The sequence below is a fragment of the Thamnophis sirtalis genome, unplaced genomic scaffold (genome assembly GCF_051295495.1).
Source record: "Thamnophis sirtalis isolate CommonGarterSnake01/CBP01778 unplaced genomic scaffold, rThaSir2_p1.2 scaffold_11, whole genome shotgun sequence".
NCBI lineage: Eukaryota > Metazoa > Chordata > Lepidosauria > Squamata > Natricidae > Thamnophis > Thamnophis sirtalis.
This window is the reverse complement of record NW_028261391.1, coordinates 48177750-48205419: the sequence shown is the minus strand read 5'-3', so window position 1 is coordinate 48205419 and position 27670 is coordinate 48177750. Positions and strand designations below refer to the sequence as shown.

Here is a 27670-nt window from a genome sequence, read left to right as displayed (position 1 = left end):
AACTTTTTTCTTTTTTCCTGGCTCCACTTTAAAGTCCCGAGCATATGGAACTGAACCATACATGCATGCATCTTATTATTCCTTTTAGGAGTAAACAACTTTATCCAAAGTGTAGAAAACAATAAACACTCATAAGCAAAATACATTAAAGGGATAAAATGAGGGGATACAAAGCACAGCTAAATTAAACTATACCTAATTTAAATTGAGCACCATTCATAATAGCTTACGTACATTTAATCCTTTGCAAACAGCGTTTGCTGCCACTACAACTGTAGGCCTTTTTATATCTCTCTCACCATTGTCTTTCTGGGGTTCTCATCAGCTCCACCCAACTCCAACTTTCTGCAAGTTTTCCTTCTTCTCAACAAGTTCAATCATTCTTCATTTATTTGTTTTGTGACTCAACCCTAACTCATTTTTTCTGCATGTCCGTATTTCTTACATACTCAGTGGCATTTACATCTGTGGTCATTTACATTCATTTATCTGCTATTCATTTTTGAGTGTATCACTCCTTGTTGTATCAGCATGATAATAAATGTACAAAGCTATTTTACTTCTTTGAGCACATATTCATTCCTTACTGTAAACTGGCATAGTTTCAACAATGATACATCAGTGGAGTTCTGAAGGCTGCAAAACAGAGGCTTGAGAGTCTAATTGAAATCTAACAGCTTTGTTCCTTATGCTTTCCATATTCTAAATTTACAGGATTCTTTTTTTCTCTCTCCATATATATGTATACATTCGAACAAGACTGCAATGTTTCTCTGTGTCATATATGTGTGTGTATGTGAATAAATGCATAGTGAGGATCTTTTGAGAGCTGAATGTAATGAAAATTCATTTTGTATGCATTAGTGTACATTTAAAGTGACAATAAAGTTCTAGTCTAGTCTACTCCAGGCCAGGCCAGGCCAGGCCAGGCCAGTGAACCGTATATCTGGAATGTAGACAAACTCATTTTCAGTCTTTCTAATTAATTGCACAATCCCTATTTAAAAAGCTTGATTTTCCTTGAATAAACAGTGTTAATTAACTATTCAACTCTTCAAATCAGTTGAATAAACATCTGCTAAATTTGATTTCACTGCATACATAGGTAGCATATTTATATAACACAATTCCCAGCCCGAGTTAAGGTTGATTATTAATCTCTCATTCTCCCCCACGTAGAATTTTAAAACTACAGCCCACAACCATCATTAAGATGCTTATGAAAAGCTCTTCGTTGTGAAAATGTCTATCCTTCCAGTATCATGGCTAGCAGAATAGATGAAAACTGTGCTGGAAAAAAATTGCCATAATTGTGTAAATTTATCAAAACTTGCATATTTTAACATGGTAAAATTACAAACATAGTTGTGAGTGATGCTCTAATGCAGTGGTTCCCAAACTTTTTCAGTCCACCGCCCCCTTGGTGCTACAAACTGATCCTCAGTGCCCCCCACCCAGTAATGGAAATTTTTTTTTTTACTACTTGTTCTGTGAGTGTGGCTTGGTGGGTGTGGTGGGGGGTCATGTGACTGGGCGGTTTGCACGACGGAAGGAAGATAGTAACAGTAAAATTCAAAACTGTAACAATTAATTGCACATTTATTCAAAATCCAATTTAAAAACATTTTTAGTTAATGTTAATTCAACAAAATTGTTGAACATGATCCAGTGATACCAGGTTTTAAAAGTCTGATAGTCATTTATCAAGAACCTTAGTAACTAGTAACTTAGTAAACTCAGTAAAATTTAGTAACTACTTCACTGTTCAGTAAATTCTGTGTAATACAGTACATGCTTGATCATTCACACACACACTGCTGCCTTTTGTTTCCCCCCCCAAAAAAATAACAGGGTGGGATGGGGTAGAGAAGGAAGAAGACTTTGTTCTGTGGTATCTGCCATTTTAGAAATGCTCTTTAGACTGCTCCACGTGATCAGTCTTTCCGTATTCCTCAATATATTGGTGCCCAGCAGCTGGTCAAAACCCTAGTAGTACTTATGGGACTGTAGATGATACTGTGGCAAAATACAAGCCTTGCAGCTCATGTGTACTCATACAACATATGAGTGATGCCATTATCCAGATTTATCTGTGACAAAGGTCTCACTGTGCATAAATATCAAGATAGGAAGGGCACTTTATTAAAAAAAACTGCAGTGTCCATTTGATTATAAAACATCTTGTTTGGAATACTAGAACATTTAGACAGCATTTTCTTCTAATATGGGATGTTGTTCTATCATAATTTTGTTTTGCTTTGCTTTGCTTTTTCCTGTATGTGACAATATCCAACTTTAGACAGTAATTAGACCTCTTTTTATTTACTTTTTAAAAAACAGTATATGTTGGAAATGCTTATCCCTTTTCCACAACCTCCCCTATATTTCAGCCTTCAATGAGATTACTTTGCAACTCAAAGTTTGAGAAACCACCCCAAGTGCCCTTCCTCCCACTCCTCGCTTTTTAAGGCCACCTCTACGAATGGAGCAAGGAGGCAGAGGGGGACTAGCCTCTCTTCCCCCCCCCCGCCGCATGTTTACCTGTGTTGCATTTGTAAGGTGGGAGGGGTAGAGATAGGTGAGAGTGGCGTGTCCGTGTGGAGCGGGTGCAAGAGGGATTGGGGAGTGGCTCCATTGCACAGGCGCACTGCGGCACAATCCTCGCAGAAGCGGCTCGCAGTGCAGGCCCCAGAAAGGGAGTCAGAAGTAAAGCCATTTATAAAAGTGTGACAGGCTGGCGGGCAGGCGAGCGCTCTTGTGCAGTGGCATCAGACTCGCTGCGTAATGCAGCGCCAATTCCCAATCCCTGAAATGCAGGCCCAAGTCCTGCATCTCTTCTCCGTGCACAACACATGCAGAGTCGTATCAGAGGAGAAATGCAGGCAAAAGGCTCTTCTCTTCTTTCTCTGCCCCCCCCCTTTGGCTCCCCCCGGCCTGACATGCTTGTATGCCTCTTGAATGAGTGAGCGAGCGAAAAATCCTTCCAGTCTTTGGGATGTTAGACTAAATTCACCCCTGCCAGAAGTGCTCAGCTGACTGGCGGTCAACAGAGCCCCAGGCAGAATTGCGCCCTGCGAGGGGGCGACCTCCAGCACTCCTCTGCCACCTCTCTTGCCTCTTAGCACCCCCCCTGCTGCCCCCTTGCCTCTTAGAGCCCTCCTGCCGCCCCCTTGCCTCTTAGTGCCACCCTAAGTCATCCCACTGCCCCCCAGGGTGGGTACCGCCCACTTTGGGAACCACTGCTCTAATGGATAGGCTGATTTATGCTTAAAACATGAAATAATTTCTTAAGACTTTATAAAATGTCTAAACTAATGATTATCTGTGAGACATTCAACAGTCTGCTCTTGCATTTTCATTGCAGTTTATAATTCTGATCAAATATATAACTTCAACTCTTCTTGCGCAACTGATTTATTTTCTAACTAAAATAATTATATTGCCATGGGGCTTTACTTAGCTTGTTTCTGATGTTCCTTGAAAAATAAATAGTGTCACTTCATTTTTATGCCTCTTTCCATAAATTTGGCACAGTAACAGATCCTGGTCACAGAATTCTGTGTTATTTTTTACCTGAACTGAAAGAGGCCAGAGATGAAAGAAAAACTCAAGTATTTAAACAGAGGTTGTCTGAATGTTACGAAATACACAGACATACTGATAAAAGTGAACCAAAAGTGCAAAAGTATCTAATCTCTTTTTGTTTAATGTATGAGAAAAAAACATTTGAAGTGATAGCTATACCTGTCATGTTAGTCATGTTCAGAGGTACATTCCTTACCTATCCCCAGAATTTCCAAGCAGCAAATCCATAACACAGAGAAATTCAGAATTTAATCCCAACTCATTTCAGGAGTGTAACTGTATAACATATGAACCCTCCCCCTTTGCATTGCTTTCTTGTGATTTGTCCTCCGAATGTTTGGAGCCCTTTTTTTCTAAGTTTCACCATCCTGGCAGCTGCTTCTGCCTATTATCCTCTTCTCTGGTGGAACTGAATTCTCCAGTCTCAAGGCATCTGAAAGGATGTCAGGTTGGGGAAAGTCAGCTTTGATAAAACTTATGGATATTGCAGAGATGGATGGATAAATAAAAGGGTAGGATTAATCATTACTATATCTAAGATCTAGCTACTTTCAGTTCATGTAAGATAGCATTAAAAAGACAGTAAGTATCTGAAAAGGTAAAACCATGAATCTGTAGTAGAATTATGAAAATAAGTGAATGTAGTTAGCAGTCTAGGACATGAAAACATTTCCAAAGAGAGAATTATTATATCATACATCATACATTATATTATCAATGCTGCATATATGGACAATCAACTCAGGATCAGAATTTTTAGCTGTTTGAAAACAGATTTGCATAACATTAAACTTTTTAAAAATAAGATTTGCCTTTTCCTTTAAGCATTTTTTTATCTTTATCCTCTGTATATTTGTAGATGCTCTGTAATGGTGTGTTTTAGTTGTGTGTTTTACCAGCTATAATCATCAGGCTAGAAAAATAGTACATTCTTGGAAGCAAATGTGGATTCAGATTACTGTCTTGCTTTTGGGAGCGGCTATCTCTGATCGTCCAGTTTATTTTTCTGTGCAATGCAGCTTTCTTGGTTAATTGGCAGTTCGCTAGATGTGCTGACTTCTCTGCGGCTTTCTCATTTCTAAGAAACATTTCCAAATGGTTGACTGTTGTTTCCGTTCCTTGAGGCGTGGCTTCCAAACCAGAGAAGTTGTTTGAATAAACTTAAGGAGCCAATCCTGAAAGAAAAATTGAAAGCAAAAGAGAGGGAGGGAGAGAGAAGAGAGTAGGTTTAGTTTTGTAAGGGACTGCTTCCATCTTCTTCTCTGAGCTTGCTGGCCAAGAATAGAGGTGAGGCAGAGGTGTGTGAATGGGGGATGTTCAAGGAGCCCCTGGCTGCTTCAAGAAATGGCGTCGGCAGTTTGGTAGGCTGTATTCTGCTCTTCTTTCTGCTATTTTAGTGTTGAGAGAAGGGGTTAGATGCAAACTGTGTAAAATAATACTGATGAGACTCTGCAGATTTCCTGATAATCTGTCCATAGATTAAATTGTATTTTAGTCTGATTACTAAAAAAATTAACAAACTGGCTCATAATGGAGCTTTGTTTGGATAAAACACATGGTACTACTTATTGGATTGTCATATGAATCTAGTATTAAACATATTTGAACTGTTTGAACTGTTATAGTACATTTGGATTCTTTGGGGCTGTAAAGTATTAATCACTTACTATGTTTTTGCAGATTTTATAATTATTAAATTAGATTTTCATTCATTTTTACTGCATCGACAAAAATCTCCAAGTGACATAACTTACTAGCTTTTAGAATTTTTATCTTAAATTATTAAGGTACTAAGTTAACCCTAAATTACTAAGATTAAAGCCTCACTTTAGGAACAAAAGTTTGATATCAGCCAACAATTTAATAACTTCGTGAAGCAAATCTAGCACATTTTGCTCACTGGTTGAGTAATCCATACTAATAACATGATTAATATTTTTTTGAAATAGTTTTATCTTTCATGTATCAGTTCACTAGTTCTCTCAAAATTAATCCTCAGAATATGAAAAAAAAGGTTTTTCCTGTATTTTTGATCAGCAGAAATGAAGGGGGATTTTCTGCCACAGTGTTGATGGGATGGCACATGGAACTACTGTTACATTTTTTCTGGTAGATGTTGGCTGAAAATCATTGCATTCAAATACACGAGCACTTCCTGGCTGAATCTGAACTTTTTACGAAACTATTTGTGAAGTGAGTAGACAGGTAAAAATCTGGAGGATGCATTTAAAGCTATTTTGGATTGGTAATAAATATGGACCAAAAAAACCCAGAAGTGATGCCTGCTTTCTCTATGTTCCTTGGCCATGTTAGGTAGTGGCCAATAATGTGGTTGCCTCTGAAATAAAATAATATTTGTGGTGTTATAGACATGCCTCTAGTTAGTGGCATGTTAGTGTTAGATAGAAAATTGGTACAAACCATGTCCAATTTAAAAATAGTTTATGAGATTGACAGTTTTACAATTTCAGAAGTAAGGAACAGAAACTGCCATCTGAGCAAAATAAACTCTATTTCTACTCTATGATTATAACATTTTCTGCATGTTTTCATTCCTACTTCATAAGGCTAAAAATGGAAACATCTCTTATTTTTTATTTAAACATGTAAATACATTATGAAACAACTAAAATATAATCAAAAACCAATTTTCAGTATTCTTGCCTGATTTATACATAGTTCAGATAGATTTGTTTTTTTTATTCCTCCTCATTTTTGATGCAGCAAAAATAAATATAACACCAACTGAAAAATGCACTTCCATTTGAATTTGGTTGCATAGAAAAATGTCCAGGAAGAACAGAAAACATAACTGAAAATGTCATTGGAGGGAAAATATCTTTGGACTGCCTCTTTAAGGAAGGATGATCTATTGCCACCCATTTCCTGCAAATGTCTGGTCTAATGCAATTGTACATGGAAGAAGCATAAAGGCATTTTGCTCACACACAAAAGCATGCTTGACTAATGAATGGTCCATGATTTGTCAGGACTGAAGATATTTGCTTCATGACTAAAGCCAGTATATAGCTCCCTTTCCACTTCTGACTTCCTTTTACTCCCTTTAATATATGATGGGGTTTTTGTGAAAATATATATATATATATGTGTGTGTGTGTGTGGGGGGGGGGGGGTGTGGTGTGGTGTGGTGTGTGTGTGGTGTGTGTGTGAGATATATATATATAATTTCATAAACACCCCATCATATATTAAAGGGAGTAAAAGGAAGTCAGAAGTGGAAAGGGAGCTATATACTGGCTTTAGTCATGAAGCAAATATCTTCAGTCCTGACATATATATATAGGCATACCAGGGTACCTTTCACCCTGGCTTGGCTGATAAGGAGTCGAGCTCTGTAGCTCAGTGGTTAACACATCTGCCTAAGAGGCAATACAGCACAGGTTCGATTCCCAGTAAGGGTATGGCTAGCTGATGAGAGCTAAATAGCTTGAAATAGATCTATACTAGTCTCCCTTTATTTATTTATCAGCACAAATATAACAAATATATATGTTTGCGTGTGCGTGTGTGTGTGTGTGTGTGACAAATTCAAATGGTCCTGTTTCGCCGAACCCTGGAAATTAAGAACAAGAGTTTTAATTTCATGTATGTTTGAGATTGGAATGATAATCCTGTCTGACAAATTGGGCATTTCTTTTTATGATTATATCTGTTAAGATTAGAACCTAATCTCCTTTTTTGTGTGAGTGACTGTGCAAGGTAGAAAATACATCAAGTAATACTATTTTTATGCTTTACACAAAGGTAAATCTACTTAGGTCTGAGTTGTCCAAGTTCCATGAGCAAGTAGGTGGATAGAAGAGTTCCTGTTATATCTGTTGTTCAGAAATACCACTATCACCATCAATGACGTATCCTACCCAGCAGTAGTGGGTTGCAGGCAGTACACCCTGGTACAGGCGTACCAGAGCCTGCCCAGGGCACCGAATACCGTTCCAGTATGGTGCTTTGGAGGGCCCTCCCACCTGCCCGAGCTCCTTACTGGTCTTTTAAGTCTTATGCTCACGGCACATACAGCACCTGTGTGACACTCCGCTGAGCAGCTGGAGGCTCATGGAAGCGCTAAGGCACACATGCACCGCACGTGTCCATGTGGACGACACCGGGCCAGTTCCAAACATACCAGTTGGAACGTGATCCGGAACCCACCACTGCTACTTAGTTAGTATGATAGTTATCTAATACTAGAGCTATCCCAAGATGCTTTGCAAAAAGAGTGCACACTTCCCTCATTCAATATCAAAATCCAAACCAAATGGCAGGCAATTGTTTACATATTTATTTTATTTTGCTGATCAACTAGCATACCTCTTTTATGTCAAATGAGTAATAGGCAGTAGGAATAACCTTGAGAAACAGGCGGTAGAACCACCACTAAGGTAATAGTCAGGTAAACAAAACCTGAGCTTGAAGCAGCAATATAATTTGAGAAAGAATCTCGGACATGATGTCTCTGGTTCTCATGAAGAAAAAGAAAGGGGGATGTGCATTCAGTCTTGTAAGATTGTATTACTATAATATTACAATAAAAGTTGTATTAGCATTTATAACTCTGGTTTCTTTATCTTTTACCTTGAAGACTGACAGTGAGATACTTTAATTCATAAGACCTTGCTCCTGTTTAAGTTATGTAGTTCTTTCCTTCAAGAGAACAGAAAGTTCCAAGGGAACAGCTGAAAAGCTGTCAGTCATCGTTGCTCCAATACCTTTTAATGGTATCTAGGAATCATGTCATAAAAAGTGGAATTTGCAATTGAAGGACAGGTGCTTTTTAAATAAAATAGCTTGAATTCTTAATTGGGTGGGTCACAGATTTCACAAAATTACTCTACATTGTCATTGTGACAACTGTGTTTCTCAATTCGTGCAATTGTCTCTTTTTTTCCATCTGAGTGGTTTAGTACAATTTCAAAAATTTAACAACTAAAACACATGGGCAGGGTATTTTGAAGAAACTGCTACTGAGCAATGCTTGACTGGGTGAGATTAATAGAATATAAACAGAAAAATAAACTTAGTCTAGATCAGGGGTGTCAAACTCGCATCATCATGGTATCCTCATGTAACGTATTGTGACTTCCCCCCTTCACTATAACTCGGCATGGGTGTGACTGGTGCATGACGTATCTGGCCCACGGGCTACGAGTTTTCTTGATTCAAAAGTTTTATTTCTTTCAAACACAAATATTTCATCATTCCTCAATCAGTAAAACATCGAAGTACAATTTTTTCCCTCCCTCCCCCCCAACCCCCTCCTCCTTCCCCCCCCCCCGACTTCCCAGAACCCATACACGGTATGGATTTTTAACAAACACAGTCTATAATCTATTGAGAAAAGAGAAATAAAGAAATTAATGACATTCTACATTGACCTTAGCTTCTTCTTGCTGAACTAACTTTAAACAATTTAAATCATTTCTGATCTTAAGCATAGGCTAACTGGAATTTCTTGGTCCTGTATTTATTTTGTATATAGTCAATCCATTTTTTCCAGTCTCGTTTATATCTCTCATTTGAGTGATCTTTAAGATATGCCGATATTTTAGCCATCTCGGCTAAGTTTGTAACTTTCAATGTCCATTCTTGAGTTGTAGGCAAGTCTTCCTTCTTCCAGTATTGCGCCACCAACAGTCTCGCTGCCGTTATTAGGTGCAGAATCAAATTAGTCTCTATCACTCTAAAGTCAGTACATATACCTAGTAAAAATAACTGAGGGGTAAACTTTATCCTTCTTTTAAAGATATTTTGCATAATCCACCATATTTTTATCCAGAATGCCTTAACCTTTTGGCAGGTCCACCATATATGATAATATGTAGCATCGAGAGAACCACACCTCCAACATTTAGGCTGTACATTCGGATACATAGAAGCCAGCTTTTTAGGATCTGAATGCCATCTATAGAACATCTTATAAAAATTTTCTCTCAGATTTTGAGCTTGTGTAAATTTCACATTTCTTACCCAGATTCTTTCCCATGTATCCAACATTATTGGTTCTTCAATATTTTGAGCCCACTTTATCATACAATCTTTAACTAATTCTGTTTCCGAATCCATCTGTATTAATACATTATATATCCTCTTTATATGCATTAAGCTTTGATCTCTTATTTGTTTAAACAAATTATCCTCAACTTGGATAAAACCAATTTTTTGATCTATTTTCCACCTAGCCTGTAATTGCCCATACTGGAACCATGTTTGAACTACCTTCTCCTCTTTTAATACCTCTAAAGATTTTAATTGTAGTACCCCCCTTTCCGAGGTAAGAAGCTGTCTGTAAGTAATTCTGTCCTGTTTTTGTGCTATATTCATATTTTCAATTGCGTGTCTAGGAATTGCCCACATGGGTATCTTGTCATTTAATTTATATTGGTATTTTTTCCAGACCCGCAGTAAAGCATTTCTTAAAATATAACTTTTAAAATTCTTATCCAATTTTTTGTTGAATAACAGGTAAGCATGCCAACCATATACCAGATCGTATCCCTCAATATTCAATATTCTATCATTAGTTAAATGAGTCCAATCACTAATTACAGATAATGCCACTGCATCATAATATAGTTTTAAATTAGGTAGTTTCAAGCCTCCTCTCTCACGTACATCTTGCATTATTTTCATCTTTACCCTCGGCTTCTTTCCTGCCCATACAAATTTGTTGATACCCTTTTGCCATTCTAAAAGATTCGCATCTTTTTTAAGTATAGGTAACATTTGGAAAAGAAATAAAATTTTTGGTAAGATGTTCATTTTCACTGCCGCTATCCTACCCAACAAAGATAAGTGCAATTTCTCCCATTTTTTCATCTCTGTCTGTATACTATGCCAAAGTGGTTCATAATTATGCTTATATAATTTCCCATTTGAAGTTAAGATGTTAACTCCAAGATATTTGACTTTTTTAACTACCTCACATCCTAGCATCACTCCTAATTCTTCCTTTTGTTTAGTATTCATATTTATAGCTAATATTTTTGTTTTTCCTAAATTTATTTTAAAACCAGACACTTGACCATATTGATTAATCGTATTCATTAAGACCATACTGGATTCCTGCGGTTGTTCCAATATTATGACCAAATCATCCGTAAAAGCGCGCACTCTATATTCTTGCTGCCTAATCTTGATCCCTTTTAAACCATCCAAACCCTGTATTTTATTCAACAATACTTCCAAAGTTATAATAAACAATAATGGGGACAAAGGACAGCCCTGTCTTGTACCTTTTCCAATTTGAAAAGAATCTGTTAAACTTCCATTGACTATGATTTGTGCTGTTTGCTGTTGGTATATTGCTTTAATTGACTGTAAAAAATTATCTCCTATCTGCATTTTTTGCAATATCTTCAACAGAAATTTCCAGTTAACTCGATCAAAGGCCTTCTCAGCATCCAAGAATATAAACGCAGCAGGGATCTGGTTGTTCTTTCCCAAATATTCTAATGCATTAATAATTAATCTGACATTACTTTTCATCTGTCTCCCCTGTATAAAACCTGTTTGGTCTGTGTGTATCAGTTGTTGAATAACCACCATTAACCTATTTGCTAGTATTTTAGTAAAAATTTTATAATCTACATTAAGTAATGAGATAGGTCTATAATTTTTGGGTTGGGTAGTATCTTGATCTTCTTTGGGTATCAAAGATATAAACGCTGTCTTCCAAGATGGAGGCACTTTACCTTCCATTTGAATCATATTAAATAATTCTCTAAGAGGTTCTACCATTTCTAATTGTAAATTTTTATAGTAAACCGCTGTCAAACCATCTGTACCTGGTGCTTTCCCTAACTTTAATTGCTTAATTACCTGCAAGATTTCCCCCGAGGTTATTGGTTGATTCAATTTTTGCCTGTGCTCTTCTTTAACTGAAGGTATTCTCTCTTTATCTAAATATTTGTCTATATCTAAACCATTAATTTTATCCCCTTTATACAGTTCTGTAAAAAATTCCCGAAATGCCTTTTGAATCTCTTCCTGTTGAAACACCTCGGGCGAGATTAACAGTATATAAACAGAAAAATAAACTTAGTCTAGATCAGGGGTGTCAAACTCGCATCATCATGGTATCCTCGTATTGTGACTTCCCTCCTTCACTATAACTCGGCATGGGTGTGACTGGTGCATGACGTATCTGGCCCACGGGCTACGAGTTTAACAGCCCTGGTCTAGATACACATAAGGTAGCAAAATAGCTGTTTTCTGAACAATGTCACATGAGGATTTCATTTGGTAGGGTGTCCAGAATTACAAAATGGCTTGCAAAGGAATTAAGAGAATTCCTCCAATATGGATATTTAATCTCAAGACCAGCAGCCTTCCAAGTTTCAAGGTATTGTGGCACATGTATACAACAACGAGCACTTTGAATCGAAAAATATGAAGGCAGCGGAGAGATCATTGAACTAGTATCGCACATTACCAACTTGAAAATGTTTGGCCTCTATATTTTAAACCAACTAAAGGTTAGAAATAATTTCAACATTGATGATGGATCTGCAGATACGATTGTAGTTCACATATCAGTGAAATCTAATATAACATCATTAGCAACACCATTACTTCAACAGAGGAACAGTGGTTGAACAAGTCTTTGCATTTGCTTTCTTCAAAAAAATATGGTCCCATTTAGAATAGCCAGACTATCTTACCTACAACACTAGTATGCTTTGCTTCATACTTGTTTTGCTTCATGTTTTGCTTCAATTTGTTAGGCTTCATCTATTTTTAGATCTTAAACACATTCCTGACTGGGGTATTTCATTTCTACTACCATTTTAGGATTAGACTATGAAAAAAGAGTGTCCTTTGCATACTAGTAACATACCAACCCAAAGAAAATTATTAGAAATTCCCACCATTAAAAGAATAAGAATATTGTGATTTCTTAAATTCAGTTTTTTGGATATAAATAGAAGTATGAACTATTTCTGTATAGTTTGGACGAACAGCTTAAAATAAAAGCTTACATTATATAAAAGTTTTGGAATCAAATACTTTGAATCGTATTTCTGTGGCAGGATACCCACTTTGCTGGGAGAAAGTACCAAGTTCAATCCCTGTTATCCCTGGGTAAAAGATTCTGAGATAGCAGGTTATGGGAAAGTTCCCTTGTTTCAAACACTGGGAAACAGAAGCTGATATCAAAAAGATAATATCTTCAAGCCTGAAGGAAAGCAAAGGTAGAAATTATATGAAGCAGCCTTATCATTAGTTAGATTATAGTCTTTCTGCCACATATTTTATTACTGTTTATTATTATATTTTGGTTCTTTTCCTATATTTTATTCCATTTAGAAGTAATGTTAATTAGCTTTTTTCAGTAATTGCATTTTATATTATGTTGCCTATTGTTTTCAATATTAATAGAACAGTGAGCTATTATAGTACAGGGATTAAGATGTTGGAAAAGGACTGGGAAGAGCCCGTTTCTAGGTCCATTTCTAAGCCATGAAAGTTTGTATTTTCTTAGCTGATGCTGTCCAATATTGTTTTGAGAAGAAATAGGAGGATGTACAGTGTACACAGCCTTCACTTTGAGAAGAAAGGTGGAGTTTAATAGTTACAATAACAGTAACAACCAATCCTTTTTTCTATCTCTAAGCTATGGTATGTGTACAGTATGTAGTTTTGCTGCCTTAAGTTGTTGATTTTGTAGCTACAGAGAATTAAACTTAACAAGAAAGCAGCAATTTGATATACTTTGCAGCTGTTCTAATCATTTGCCAAAATTACTTAGCTGATATGTAGAGACAAATGATTGACTATCTTGCATTAATAACCTTCCTTTCACCTTGTGCATGTTTTCCTCATGCAAGAGAATAGCTGAAAATGGGTTAATTCTGATGTGAACTTAACATTCAGGTGCAGTGTAATGTTATTCTTTCAAGGGTGCAGTTTCTGAATCATCCACCATGCTGTGTTATGATAAAATGCAATTAGATTTAAGTACTTTGAAAAAAGTTCAGATATCTAAACACTATTTGTGCAGTGTTGTTTTGAAACCCGAAAATTAAAAGCAGAGCAGGGCCAATATGCATATAAACACATATGCATATAATAATATTTAGAAATAATAGCCTATACCAACTTCTTAAAACATTGTTGTGTTTCATCCCTCTTATTGTCTTTCTACAAGGAAGTAATAATGCCTAGAGCAATTACTACTAATAGTAAGTTTTAGCAATTGCTGCTAGAGGTATGGAGACATTTGTAATAGCTATTTGGCCTAAAGCACACATAACAAAATGGCTGGCATAAATCCCCAAAGAGACCCATTGTTAGACAGGCTAGATTTAATTATTGATCTATTGCCCAAGATACAAGGAACAGTTTAAACCTTCCTCTATGCCAGGCTCCCTTATCTTTTTTAAAAAGATAACGTGTTCTCTAGTCAGCCCTTAAATTTTGGACAAGTACCCAACATTCTTTGAATGGCAGACAAAAAGGATTATTCTGAAATGTAAACATCCATTATGTGAAATTACTGCATTTTGAAATTTTGTGTACTTCTTGAATGCATCTAAAATGAAAAATGTGTCCCTTGTATCAGTAAGGAAAAGGGAATATCAGAAAAGCCAGCTATTTAAAAAGGGTGAACTTGGAGTGGAAGAACTTTCTCTTGGACAAGGCTCAGCAGATAGACTTTATTTTGGCATTGTTAAGAACTGATTATCCACCACAGTAGTTTAAGAGGGAATGGTTTTCCCCACCAAACTTGTATAATACAGTGACAATCTGGCTGAACAACTGCAGAAGGCTATAGACTAGCTAAGCAATTTGTGAAGCTAATAATTATTTTATCATTTGACTTTGAATGTGTGTGGATCTGGAATGCAGACCTGCATTATAATTTTAAATTGTTTAATTCTGTAATTAAAAGAAGAAAATAGATCTGATGGCAGATATATGTACTTAACCTAATTTTGGAGAGTTGATGACATTTATCTTTCGTAGCTGCCATCAACAGAAAAGCAGGAATAAGCTCCATAATTAATTAACCCATGCAGAAAAAAAATTATATAATCTCCTGCATTTTTTTGTCTTTGTTTTTTTGCACAGGTTCGCATGGAGATGTAAAGGGTGGAGAAAGAATGAGAGAGAAGGAACAAATAAAAAATATATTGGTTTCTGAAAAATTAGATCCTTGCTTCTTAGCTAGACAATTTTGCTTAAATGGCTACACAATTTGTGAAAGATGAAGGACCAGGCAGTTGACCTGATGTTTATTTATTGAAAACATTTTCTCTGAGGGGGATGCAATTTTGTAGGCAAGCAGAATGGTCCAAGCATAACCACTGTGTGGTATGTAGCTAATTGTGGCGTATGGTTCCAATCAAGGCATAGTCAATAAGAATTTGTGGTACATAAGAACATGCATATGGGAAGCTGTAATTTAAACAACACTTCTTTTTATGTATGCCCCTAATTGTTCTTCAGTAGTTTGGGGTTAGGAAAAATAAAAGTATCAAAGTCTTGTGGAACTACAATCCATAGCAGCCTTAGCCAACATGCCACTGGTGAGAACAACTATGGCTTTTAGTAAGAGCTGCAGGGCACTGATCTCTCATCACTATGAAAGAGAAAAAAGCTTCAGAACAGAGATGCATGTATGATTTATAGAAAGTTTTGAGGTGGTATATACATTAGTACTCCTGGAGTTAGACTTCAGCATTATCAAGAAAGCTACCGTAATTCTGGTATTAAAAGTTTTCAGTTGCAAACAGTTCATTTCAAAGTGTTAAAAATGATAAATAGCATTTCAGAGCTTCAAGAACAGTGCCTTTTGTTTAACCTGAACAAAGCAAAATGTGATGCCTACTTATGTATTTATTGGGGCAATTGGGAGTCAACCTGCAAGGCAGATGTTTGCGGTATGTATCCATTTAAGCTGGATTTTTGTGTTCTGTTGAATGCATAAGATTAATTTGATTCCCATGAGTTTACTTCTGTTGAATGGTTTATAAAATTATCACCATAAAGTTCAGATTATTTGTCCCTCTGTTCAGCATTTGGTTTTGAGTTTAGGTTCAATTGATTTTGTCTTTAATCGGTTGCATACACACAAGTGCTTCCCAACATATCCCAGACATTACTTCTGCACTTTTTAAAAAAGGCTTCTTCTATTTTGCAGTATGTGAATATTTAATTGACTATTTATAGAAGTAATTCTTTTGAGTTTATTCAATAAGAAATCTAACTTCAATATACTTCCTGAAGTTGTAAACGCTAATAATACTCTGTTTAGAAAAATAGACCCATCAGGTTCCCCACTATAGCATTAATCCTTTTAATTATGTGCTGCTTTTAAAATGTGTGTCTAGATGCTCTCATTGTACTCATGTAAATTAGATCTTTCTGCATTGATTTATATGGGCCAACTACTTGATGAAGTTCTAAGATAATTGATCCTAAGCTTTATTCCAAATTCCAATTATGCTTTCTATTAATCAAATTCTTATGATTATATCTTGACATCATTCTAATTTGAATGAGGAAAAATTTAGTAATACTGACATGTCTGTTAGCAAATTTGGATTTGCAGTTGTGTGGCTGAGTGAGTCCAAGACCCACAGTCCAATTGTCGGCCAAGAAGCAGAAATTCCAAGAGTATTGTCACAACAGAAAAAGCTGTTGGAGTAAAACAAGATTGCACAGAGTCTGCTGCTATATATGAAAGTAATCCCAGTGTAATTTCATATCTTTAGAGACTGATTTTATTATGGCATTCTAAATCATGAAGATTACTGATTCTTTCCCTCTCCTTTCCTCTGGACCTCCAAAGTAGTTTTACAATAGAGTGGAAAGATTTTTCCTTTGGGTCAGATATATTTTGTCTCCTAAGAGTGCTCTGCCTTACAGAAAATTAGTATGGAATGGAAAAACTTGTCTATTTAAGAGATATAAGTTGGTTTTGATCAGAGTTGAAAATGGTTTTTAGCTCTTTTCTGGCTTAGTGCATTTGAGAAATATATAAAAAACCAAAATGTGGAGTGAAATGAAAGACTTAAAGTTTATGGGTTTTCAGTGCTAACTATAGTACAGACCTTCTCACTCATCCAGCATTTGCTTATGAATAACAATTCATAGGACCATTTCCATCTAATTAGGATCAGATGTACATCAGCTTCTGATCTATTTACTTCTGTGCCATAATTACAAATGTATGTTCAACTCACTGTGTCCCCCCCCCCTTTCTATCACAAAAAAAATCCTCATTTTGAGCAGAAAACTATGTGAAACTGTTTTGAAATAAAGTGACTGTGTCAATTATCTTTCTAGTATTATTTTGTATAGACAGCTGCCATGGGAGAATATCATATTGGGAGAATCTCTTCCCTACTGTGTAACAATCTAATTAAATTTAAATTCTCCAACAGAGAAAAACAGATTAAGCTTTGGAAAATTTCTTGGGGTTATGGTATATTATAGGTGATTTGGAAAACCATAGTGCTGAATATTGAGTCATATACATTCTCACAATTATACATTAGGACTTAAGAACTTGGAAAAATTATCCTGCAGGTGATAAGGGTACCAAGAAAAAAGTGATGTACACTTGATTAATACAAATATAAATCAGTAACAATGTTTATGATTTTTAAAAGTATGGCAACAACAGAAAAAAATGAAGGGGCAAAGAGATGCATTATTTAGTGTTTTTATAACAGCCAGGGACATTAGAAATAGTTTTGAAAATCGGTCTGGCTAAGCTCCAAGATAGACCTTATATATCCAGTTCTTTTCAAAATGGTTGGAAGTAGTCAGTCTCGGAGAGCAAGGCCTCCCTAAATTTAATAGACCATGGCAGTGACGTGCGGTGAGGATTATGGTTGGTGAGGCAAGAGCGCGGCAGCGGCAAGAATCAACGTACCCACCGCTGTGTCCAACAGTCCAATGGCGGACATAAACGTGAGACGCCTGGCCTGTTGGACACAGCAGTGAGATTGTCCCTGCCACTGCTGCACTCCAGCGCCTTGCCCTCCGCCTCCTCCGACCCCACCGCTGTGTCCAACAGGCCAGGTGTCTCATGTTTATGCCGGACATAAATGTGAGATGCCTGGCCTGTTGGACACAGCGGCGAGAACGTCCCTGCCGCTGCCGCGCTCTGCCGCCTCGCCCCCCACCTCCTCCGACCCCACCGCTGTGCCCAACAAGCCAGGCATCTCATGTTTATGGCGGACATAAACATGAGATGCCTGGCCTGTTGGACACAGCGGCGAGAACATCCCTGCCACTGCCGCGCTCCGCCGCCTCGCCCCCGCCTCCTCCGACCCCACCGCTGTGTCCAACAGGCCAGGCATCTTGCGTTTATGGCAGACATAAACACGAGACGCCTGGCCTGTCGGACACAGCAGGGGGGGGAGGCGGCAGCCGGCAAAGAAAGGGGAGAGGAGGAGGAGGAAAGGGAGAGGGGAGCAGGGCGGGGCTCCCAGTGGGGGGGGGGGAGAGAACTGCCCCTCTCTTCTCAAACAAACTCTCAAATTGAGAGTTTGTTTGAGTGAAGAAACACACGCACACACAGACACACACACACACACAAATTACTGACAATAAAAAATTACAAATTAAATTACAATAATTTTGAATTCCCCCCCCCTCCCTCCGTCCGATCTACATACCTTTTCCAGCTGTGGATTTCAACTTTCCTCTTGCCCGCCTGCCATGATGAAAATGTAAAAACTTTAAAAAAAGGCAACTTAGGCACGATTTGCTGCTCCCAGATCAGGAGGCAGAGAATCACGTGCCTCCTTTGCGTAAGGAATTTTTCGCCTTTTAACCCTTGCTTAACTCTGAGCAAGGGTTAAAAGGCGAAAAATTCCTTATGCAAAGGAGGCCCGTAGTTATCTCGCCTCCCCCTGCAGTTAGCACTAAGCAGACTCAGAGTCATCCACTGTGACTCTGGAGTCTGTCAGCAACTACCTTAGTCTTTCCTTTTAATTATTCTTTTCTTTTCCTCATGACACTGGTGAGGCCCTGCCTCCCCTGACTGCACGTCCCTGGACCATGGCCTGTTTTATGTAACTCCTGCGATTTCAACTATGACTTCCTTACCTCCTTACAGTGGCAAGGAGCCTTGGTGTTACTTCGACATTTATTGATTACTCCTTATATAAATAGTTTATTCTGCTGATCTCTAGGGAGAGGAAATAAATGGAAAGCCTGAGAGATGAAATAGAAAACCATAGGATTGGCCTAACTGGGGGAAAAAAGGAGTGGAGCTCATAAGTGGAATGAAGGTAGAGTCACTCAGTGTAGCAGTGTGTCATTGAATACAATGTAGAGCCAAAGCAATTCATACAGACTCAAATGTGCTGCAAGCAGAAAAAGGGGATTAAACATGATAATCAGTCAGAGGTAGCAAATTAGTATAAATTTAAAGGCATGCACTCTTATGCTCTGTGTTTTATTTGTACCATCTGCAAACTATTCTCTGCGTTTCATAGTGAAGTAATGCTAAAGCACAGTAATGCCAAAAACCAGTCAGGTAGGTGAAATTATTAAGTTGAATAATAGTTTTGCTTTTTGACTATATGCAAATGTTTTTGAATAAGTGTTGCTGTTTATCTATACAACCATCTTTTTCTCCTCCTCACACCATGTATTTATTATAGAGACTACTACATACAATGAAATAAGATACATGAGAGATTCCTCACAATTACCATATTTTTCGGAATATAAGATGCACCGGAGTATAAGATGCACCAAGGTTTTGAAGAGGCAAATAAAAAAAAGTTTTTGCACTCTGTTAACCTCCCCAAAACAGCCCATTTTTCACAAAAACGGGCCTGTTTTCCCCCCCCCCAAAAAGGCATGAATAGCCTTTAGGGAGCTTGCAGAATGCTCCTGTAAAGGGGGGGGAGCAAAAAACAGCCCATTTATTTTGAAAACGGGCACATTTTTCATTAAAAAGGCCTGGATAGCCTTTAGGAAGCTTATAGAGTACTCCTGGGGGCTGGGGGGGGTAGATTTTGTGTTCATTTCTGCCCTCTCCAGCCGCCAGGATCTCTCTAAAAGCTTCCTAGAGGCTATGCACGGCCATTTTGGTGAAGGGGGCGGGGTTTTGGGAGGCAAAAATTCTGTATTCAGTGTATAAGATGCACCCGGATTTTCAGCATCTTTTTTGAGGGAAAAGGGTGCATCTTATAGTCTGAAAAATACAGTATCCAGGCCTTGTTTTCCAGCTATGTCCCAACTGCTCCTCTTCATTTATGGTCAAATTATTTCTAACCCTAGACTAAAAGTTGGAAGATAAATCAGATAATAAACACTATAGCTTCATATTCATTTCCACGACTTAATTTGGAGTTGGGTGGTCTTGCCCCATAATTATAAAGGCCTAGCATTGGCAAACATGTATGTGAAAGAAGAGAATTTTAAAAGAGAAGGTTTATATTATTCCTCATCTCTCAGTTGAATAGCTGTAACAGCAGATATTGTCCAACTCCCAATTCACAAATTACTGATCAATATACATATAAAACAAAGTAATCAAATGATATATTTTACTTCTCAATACTAACACTTTTCTTTATATTTAATGGTGAATGAAGCAGAAAAAACCTGCCAAAAGTTAAAGATTGCTTTTAACACTGGACTGTAAGAAGGATTATAAATTGTATTTCAGCGTATTTTAGTCAACTAAAGTGGGAATCAGGTTTCTGGATAAATGTTAGTTCATTTTAAAGAAGAAGTATTTGTTTTTAGGAATGGAAATATATATAATTCCACAAAAAAAGTGTGTGTGTGTGCGCGCGCATGTGCATGCGTTGTGCACATGTGCACATATGCCTTGAATTAGTCTTGACTGTCAGCAACTGACTGAATAAAGTCCCTGCAGTTTTCTTTGCAAGATTTTCAGATGTGCCACTGCCTTTTTCCTAAGGCTGAGAGATTGTGACAAGGAATCTCAGGAAGGCTTCCAGCAATACTTCTGGAAAGGAACAAACACAACCCACATTTTTTAAAAAATCTCTCTGTAGAACCTTAAAAGTGAAATACACAAAAATAGTTTCCAGCAGGTTCTATGACAGCTATCTGGCTTCTATATCTCCTCTATTATCAATTTTACCCCATGATGACGGTTTCTAAGAAATTGCTTGTCTATAACAACAATTTTGCTGTGTCCTTACAGGTTGGTGGTTTGTAAGTACTTCAGAAGAGCAAGGCTGGGTCCCTGCAACTTATTTGGAATCCCAAAGCGGAGTTAGAGATGATTCTGAAATTAACATGTCCAAAAGAGGAGAAGGTAAGAAAACCTGATGCACTTTCAGGCACTTTTCTGCATTCAAATATAGTGCAGCTGAAAAATGAAGAAGCAAGGAAGTGTAAAAATTTATTACTGTGATCTAGAGCTTCTTGATTATAAGAATGGAGTCCATAAGGAATATAAGAAATATTCATTTTTTATTTATACAAAAAAATTGAGAAAGTTTAATAAAGGTATTCAACATAAATGTTAATTCTGTATAATAGCAATGTAAAACTTCTAGCAATTAGCTGGAATAATTATAACAGTGATATATATTGGTAATGTATTCCTATTAATTAGCAAGAGATTTAGGATCTTAATAACTTCTTATTCCAATTTTCTCTTTAATTTCTTATAGTTGAGAGAATCTTTATGTAATGTCTATAAAACTCTCAATTTTAAAATATTTTTAAAATGAAGTACATCTTTAATCATATGCAATATAAAGGTTATTGTACTTTTGTTCTATTTCACAAGCATTTTTGTCTGATTACAGTATGCTATAAAATCTAGCAAATACCCATTTTCCAAAAAGTGCTTTAGCTAACCTCATTTGGATGGTGCTAACTGAATCCATCTATTCCCATGTATTTGCTTCATTTTAGCATATATTTTTCTCATTGCATTCCTGTATAAGTTGTTCATCATTTAAAACCCGAGTAACTGTGCATAGAGGACACTTGCCATTAAGTTTTATTGAGGATCCCAGGGCAGTGACAGTCTGATTATATTCCACTGAACTATACCTAGAGATAAAAAACCAAAAACAGCAAAATAATGGAGTACAGGTAGCTAATAGTCCATAGTCCATACTCTAATTTCAAGCCAGCGATGTTTAAATGGAAGTATAAATGTTGTGGAGAGCAGAAAGCAAGTTTTCTGTAATTCATCAGCATTTGCCTCTTGGAGAGCACATTGGTCTTCAGTCAGTTGAAGAAAAAATCTATACAATTGAAAGATTCAGCTCACCTATTAGAGGATGCTGGATAGTAGACAATGGTATGGCAAAATGATGTTTGATTAGTAGACTAGGAATTTCAGGAATCCATTTGTAGATTTATAAAGAGGCAGTTTGGGTCAGTGGTTAAGGCACCAGGCTAGAAAGTGGGAAATCACAAGTTCAGGTCCTACCTTGCCATGGAAGCCCATCTGGGTGATTTTGGGCCTTTCAGTCTCTCTCAACTTGGCTCAGCTCACAGGGCTGCTGTTCAGGCAAGAAATGCTCTGATCTTCATTACCGGTTTGGAACCGGGAGTGCATGCACTCACTTTGCTCATTCGCGGCGCTTCTGCACATGCGCAGAGCATCTGTGATGACGTCTGGGCAGGTGGGCAGAGCCTCCCGCCGCCACCACTACCAGTTCGCCTGAAGCAAGGTGAACCGGCAGAATACCACCTCTGCTGCTGTTGTTTGGAAAATAGGAAGGGGAAGGTATGCTGGATATGTTCACTATCTTGAATTATTTGTAAAAATAAAAAAGGATACAAATAATATAAAAATAAAATAATAAACACAACCAAATTTAAGTAGGGCTTTTAATGCAAGCTTACATTTGTTTTCCTCACATGAATTCTTTATTTTTTTTTACTCAGGACTAAATCTGTCCTGAGTAAAAGAAAGATTTATTTCTTTCTCTTTATACATTGAACTTGAAAATATTCAGTTATAAATGCAAGAAACATGTTACTTCCTGAGGGAGAGGGGGAGAAGCAACAGTGAAATGTCCTCTGTGTTCAGCTATTTTAACAATTACACTGTCACAAAGAATCCTTTCTTGTTATACACAAGTGAGTCTGCATATTGAACAGATGAGATTGTCATATCTGACAGCACATATAAATGCCTTGGATCTCTCTAAATGTCATTTTTAAAGAATCAGAAAGTTGGTCTCAAGATAGAAATTGAGTGTGCTAACTCTTCCAAGCTTTGGCTCAGTTCATGTTTTCCTCAGATTACTTACACTATTCTCTCATAATTACCTAAAATATTTTAATTATCTGTTTTGGGAATAGATCAGGGGTGTTCCTTCCTTATCCTGTTCACACCCTCATGATGTCACCTGTTTCCAGGACTTTATTTCCAATATGCTAGGTTTAAAAAAAATCTTTTTCAAAATGTCTGAAATCTAAATAAAGAACCAGTTTGAATATTCATTGTTTTAAAGGCTCATTTTGCTTCCAAGAGACCCAAAAACATGCAGCCTCTTAGGATTACAGGAGGTCCTCATTTAATGACCATTCATTCAGCAATCTTTCAAACTTGTAATAGTGCTACTAACAGTGCTAGTCACAACAAGATCTCATACTTCTGGTTGTTGCAACATCCCAGGGTCATGTGATTGCAGTTTGTTACTTTCTCCGCCAGGCTTCCCACAACAAAGTCAATGTGGAAGCCAGCAGGAAGTCAAACGCCATGGTCATGTGAGGTCCTTACTTAATGATATGTTGTAAAGTAATCTCATTACATTATTTATCACATCCTTGTTAATGCAAGGTGAAGCTATGCAATGATCATTGTTTTCTGTTCAGTTTGTGTTCTCCATCCCATCACATTTTATATTTCTTTCCTTTTTTTATGCTTTCATCCATTTTTCCAAAATAGTTTCTAAGAGACGCAAGGCTCATCTGAGGCGCTTGGACCGGCGATGGACACTGGGAGGGATGGTCAACAGGCAGCAGAGTCGAGGTGAACATTTTTCTGGGCTGTGGTCCCTTGAAAGATGCACATGCTGGTTGCTGCTGCTTCTCTTGCTATCTGATGCTGCTAAGAATGGCTGGCAGCTGCATAAGCTTTGATAGGGCCTTGTTTCCCTGCAGCAGAAAGAAATCTGTTTGCAGTGACGATAGAGAGTATTGTAATGTTACCTGCTGATAACATTACAACATAGGAGTCAATTAAAGTCATTAAAGACACTTCTGTTTTTACAAACAATTGTTCTGGTAGTCTAATCTATACTGAAACTTGGATTGTTGAGAATCTTTTTCTGTATTTATTCAAATACAGAATAAATATTTCTTCTAGCTTCATACAAAAAGATATAGTTACTTTTTTCTATTTTTAAAAAAACTTGGTTAACATTACATTAAGAGTTCTTCTAAATGTACATTTTGGAAACCTTCTCAAAAGGTATGTGGCAATCTTACAGTTATGAGAGGGGCAAGATGTAGGTGAGTTTGAATGGTCAGGCTTTTAATGATCTTTCCTGTGATCTGTAACCTCCTTGACCTTCCTTGCTTCCCTAGGGAGATTCTAAGAGATCAAGAGTTACTTCCTCCAATTCAGGTTTTTTTTTCACTAGAAGCATTGCTATTATTCATAAGGGGAAGACCTGCCTTTGAGAAATTACTAAAACAATTTGATTGCAGAAGTCATTTTATCTTTCCCATTTGACATCTGAAATTTGTACAAATCTAGAATTCACTTTAAAATTGTTTTTAAAAATGAGTTAACTATCGCATTTGGCATTTGGATTAAAAATAAAATGTTTCCAAATCTTCAGCTAGTAGTTTATATTAACTAACCATCTTTAAAATTCTGATTCCCCTCCCCCATGACATATAATTCTTACTTTACTCAAGAAGTGAACTATACTCATGCAGAGGAAGCCTAAAATGCCATTAACTTACTTTAAACAAGGTTCAAATTGCCCCCATTAAAAATCAAACTGCTCCCCCTGTGGGGCATGGGCCCCACGTTGGGAACCACTGGGTTAGAGCAATACAGTAATAAACTTCTTGCATTTAATGCTTTTGCTTTATACTTTTGAGAAAAGAGTATGACATTTTTCTAAAAAAAAAAACTAAAGTCTTTTATAGTTATGAAATTTGTTATTCCTAGTTGTGGCACAGTCATTTAAGAAAGAAACAGGATAGTTACTGCATGTATTTGAAGCCTGGAGTTATAGATTTAATGCCATTTGGAATCATGTATTTGTTAAAAGGACATATCCCCACAAGGATCCCAATAGAAGAATATCTATTAGATCATAAATGTTGTAAAACATTCGTATTGGGTCACCGCTGAAAAACAATTCTTAGGTACAGAAACTTCGCCTAAATGAACTGATTTAAAGAAAGACGAATCAGTAGAGTGGAAAGACTGCTGACTGAGAAGAAAGTGTGTTTAAGGAGAATTATTTTGTGGTTTGAAAAACATAGAATTTGAACTGTTGCATTTTGCGTGGGAACCTTAATTAGATGATACTGTATGCCTTTTCTTCCAACCTTTTCACACACACTCAGATCCTATAGTGATGTTCCATTGCTGATACAGCATCACAAATTAAACAAGTGGATACTTGTCCTTGCTTCAGCTCTTCTGTTTACCTAGAAAATTGTTAAGATGGAGTTTGGTGGATAGGCTTTTGTATGGCAGCCACTTGCATTGGTTTGTATATCCAGCATTATTATTTTTTTTTTAACAGGAAGTATCAGTGTAGATGAAATAGCTAGATTTGCTGAATATATGTAATCCAATATGTAAGATAGATTTATTTCTTGGTTGGTTGGTTTGTGCTATATGAAGACATTTACTTGTGGGCAAATTTGAGTAGAGCATCAGTTTTTCTTGGTGAACTGCTGCTTCCACTTCCCTACTTTCCTATTCTGAACCAGTATTTTTCTGATGTGAGGTCAAGGCAAGTTATATTCTTGTCTTCTTTGAGATGTCATGCTGTTCTCTTTGACCAAATTTGATACGATGGCCATTTTGAGGGACACTTGCTATTGTCATACCCCTTCTCCATTTCAAGATTTGTGGATGGGTGAAAGCCCTCAAAGTGTTAGAAATTATTTTGTAACCTTTTCTATACTGATTAGCATCTATGACTAAGCACAGAAGTTTAAAATGTTATTGTGAGCAGGGTGTGACAGGCTCCTATAAGAAGCCTGGCAAGAACTTGACTGTGATGAGGGGAGCCAGAGTGACATTTTTAGGGGAAGGAATGACCAGATCAGTCCTGAATGTTTGAGTATTTGTATTAGTGCACCTATTTATTCTTTGATTGATTTAACTTTAACTGATTAAACTAATGGAGTGTTTTTTTCCATGTTAGATGACATTGTTTATTAAATAGACACCCAAATTTTGTTGTTTTCTTAAGCTCCTTTCTATATCAGAAAGATTCACATGCAACGAATAACATTCAGTGACAAAGATATGCAAAAATTCTGAAAATCTAAGAGGCTAAATACTGTGTTTGTTGCAGAAGAGTAATATACATAACAACATGGTGTTCACTTACCTTAAAAAGTGAGTGAGAGAAGTGAGGAACCTCATCCAATGTTTGTTTGAAGAAAGGAAGTAACATTTCTTAGATTGTCAGCAATTTATTTGGATTTTTTTTTTTATTTTAGCAAATCTTATATTTCAAAGCACCCAGAAGAGTTCGGGGATTCACAAAAGCTAATGAGATCCTAGCAAGCTCCCTACCTGTACACAGTTAATGCTGTCTGGAACATTAGTAGGCAAGTTAGAGACAAAAAGGAAGGAGTTATGTCTGAAAATAAGTGAAAAGTACTACATAGGAGAAGCTGAAAACATCACTCCTTTAAATATACAAATATCCTTTAAAAGAAAATATGATTAATTAGCCATAAAAGCATTTTACACACACACACAATCTCTTCTAAATAGATCACATAACTAAGAACAATAAAGACCATATTGTTGGCTTTAGTTTTATTTGGAAAAAAAAGTAAATGTACTAAATTAAGCATTGTCATATTCAGAATTGCTAAAGCTTCTTTAGTCAGTTCTTTGGAATAATACCAATCATTCTGAATGATAGCACTTAGACTTATATTCCACTTCACAGCCCTCTCTAAGCGGTTTACAGTATTTTACAGCCCTCTCTAAGCGGTTTACAGAGTCAGCATATTGCCCCCAACAATCTGGGTCCTCATGATAATGGGTTTTTTTTGCTTTTTCCCATAAATGCCAACTTGCATAACTTGATATTATAATTTTTCATGATTAGCCTTGAGGCAGGATTATCCCAACTTGCTTTGGGGTTTTAAAAGGAGACCAATAGTCAAAATTCACTGCCTAAATCTCATTTATATGTGTGTTTGTGGGCTCTTCTTTTCCATCACAGCAAGAAATCAAATAGATGTAATTTGGGAAATGTGATAGTATTTTGCTGCAAAATCACTTTGCAAACAGAAACTTTAATGATAGCTTCCTGTTACAGATTAGAATGCTTAAAAATAAAACACATAACCGTACCATAAATGAAGCTCTAATATCTATAGAAGTTTAATCTTTTACAGTTATAAGCATTTCATCCTTTTATCCTTTAGTCTTTTTATGCCTTGCTTTTCCTTTTCTTAAATAAACAAAGAAAATGTTTCAGAATTCACATTCAATTTTTGATGGCGTTTTTCCAAAAGAAACGAATCTTTGGAAACTAGACTTGGTGATGGGCAAACTTCAGCTGTTTAGCAGTTGCATATTTGACTTCAAGCCCAAACCTTATTTGAACTATCTGAATCTTCTTCTAAAACAAGGTTTGCTGTGTGTCAGCTTTTTGTAGCAATATGGCTTATTTCAGCCATTTGTGTATTTATGGTAAAACTTAGCTTTTAAAAAAAAGATAAAACTGCCAAAGGAAATGTTGAACTGGTAATTGTAGCAAGAAGTACAGCTAATAATAACCACCACAATGTATTGTTACATTGCCAATAACAATTTGATTCAGATTCTTTATTTCAAATTCATTTTGTACCCTACAGAGCACAAAGAAAATTTCTAAAATTCTGGGATACAGAAGACCAGTTTTTGATTGATAAAAATGCATCTAATATA

At 36.8% G+C, this 27670-nt stretch overlaps 1 protein-coding gene across 5 annotated transcripts in view; it reads left to right on the top strand.

Annotated features, from left to right (window-relative positions):
- SH3PXD2A (SH3 and PX domains 2A) overlaps positions 1–27670 on the top strand; it is a 128921-nt gene that overhangs the window by 68229 nt on the left and 33022 nt on the right. For 3 of the 5 annotated variants that reach the window (XM_087725783.1, XM_087725782.1, XM_087725786.1), the window contains 2 exons: positions 20750–20863; positions 23468–23551. In XM_087725783.1, the coding sequence (XP_087581909.1) occupies positions 20750–20863; positions 23468–23551 (198 nt within the window). The remainder of the gene's footprint in view (positions 1–20749; positions 20864–23467; positions 23552–27670) is intronic. The other 2 variants (XM_087725784.1, XM_087725785.1) reach the window with 1 other exon arrangement.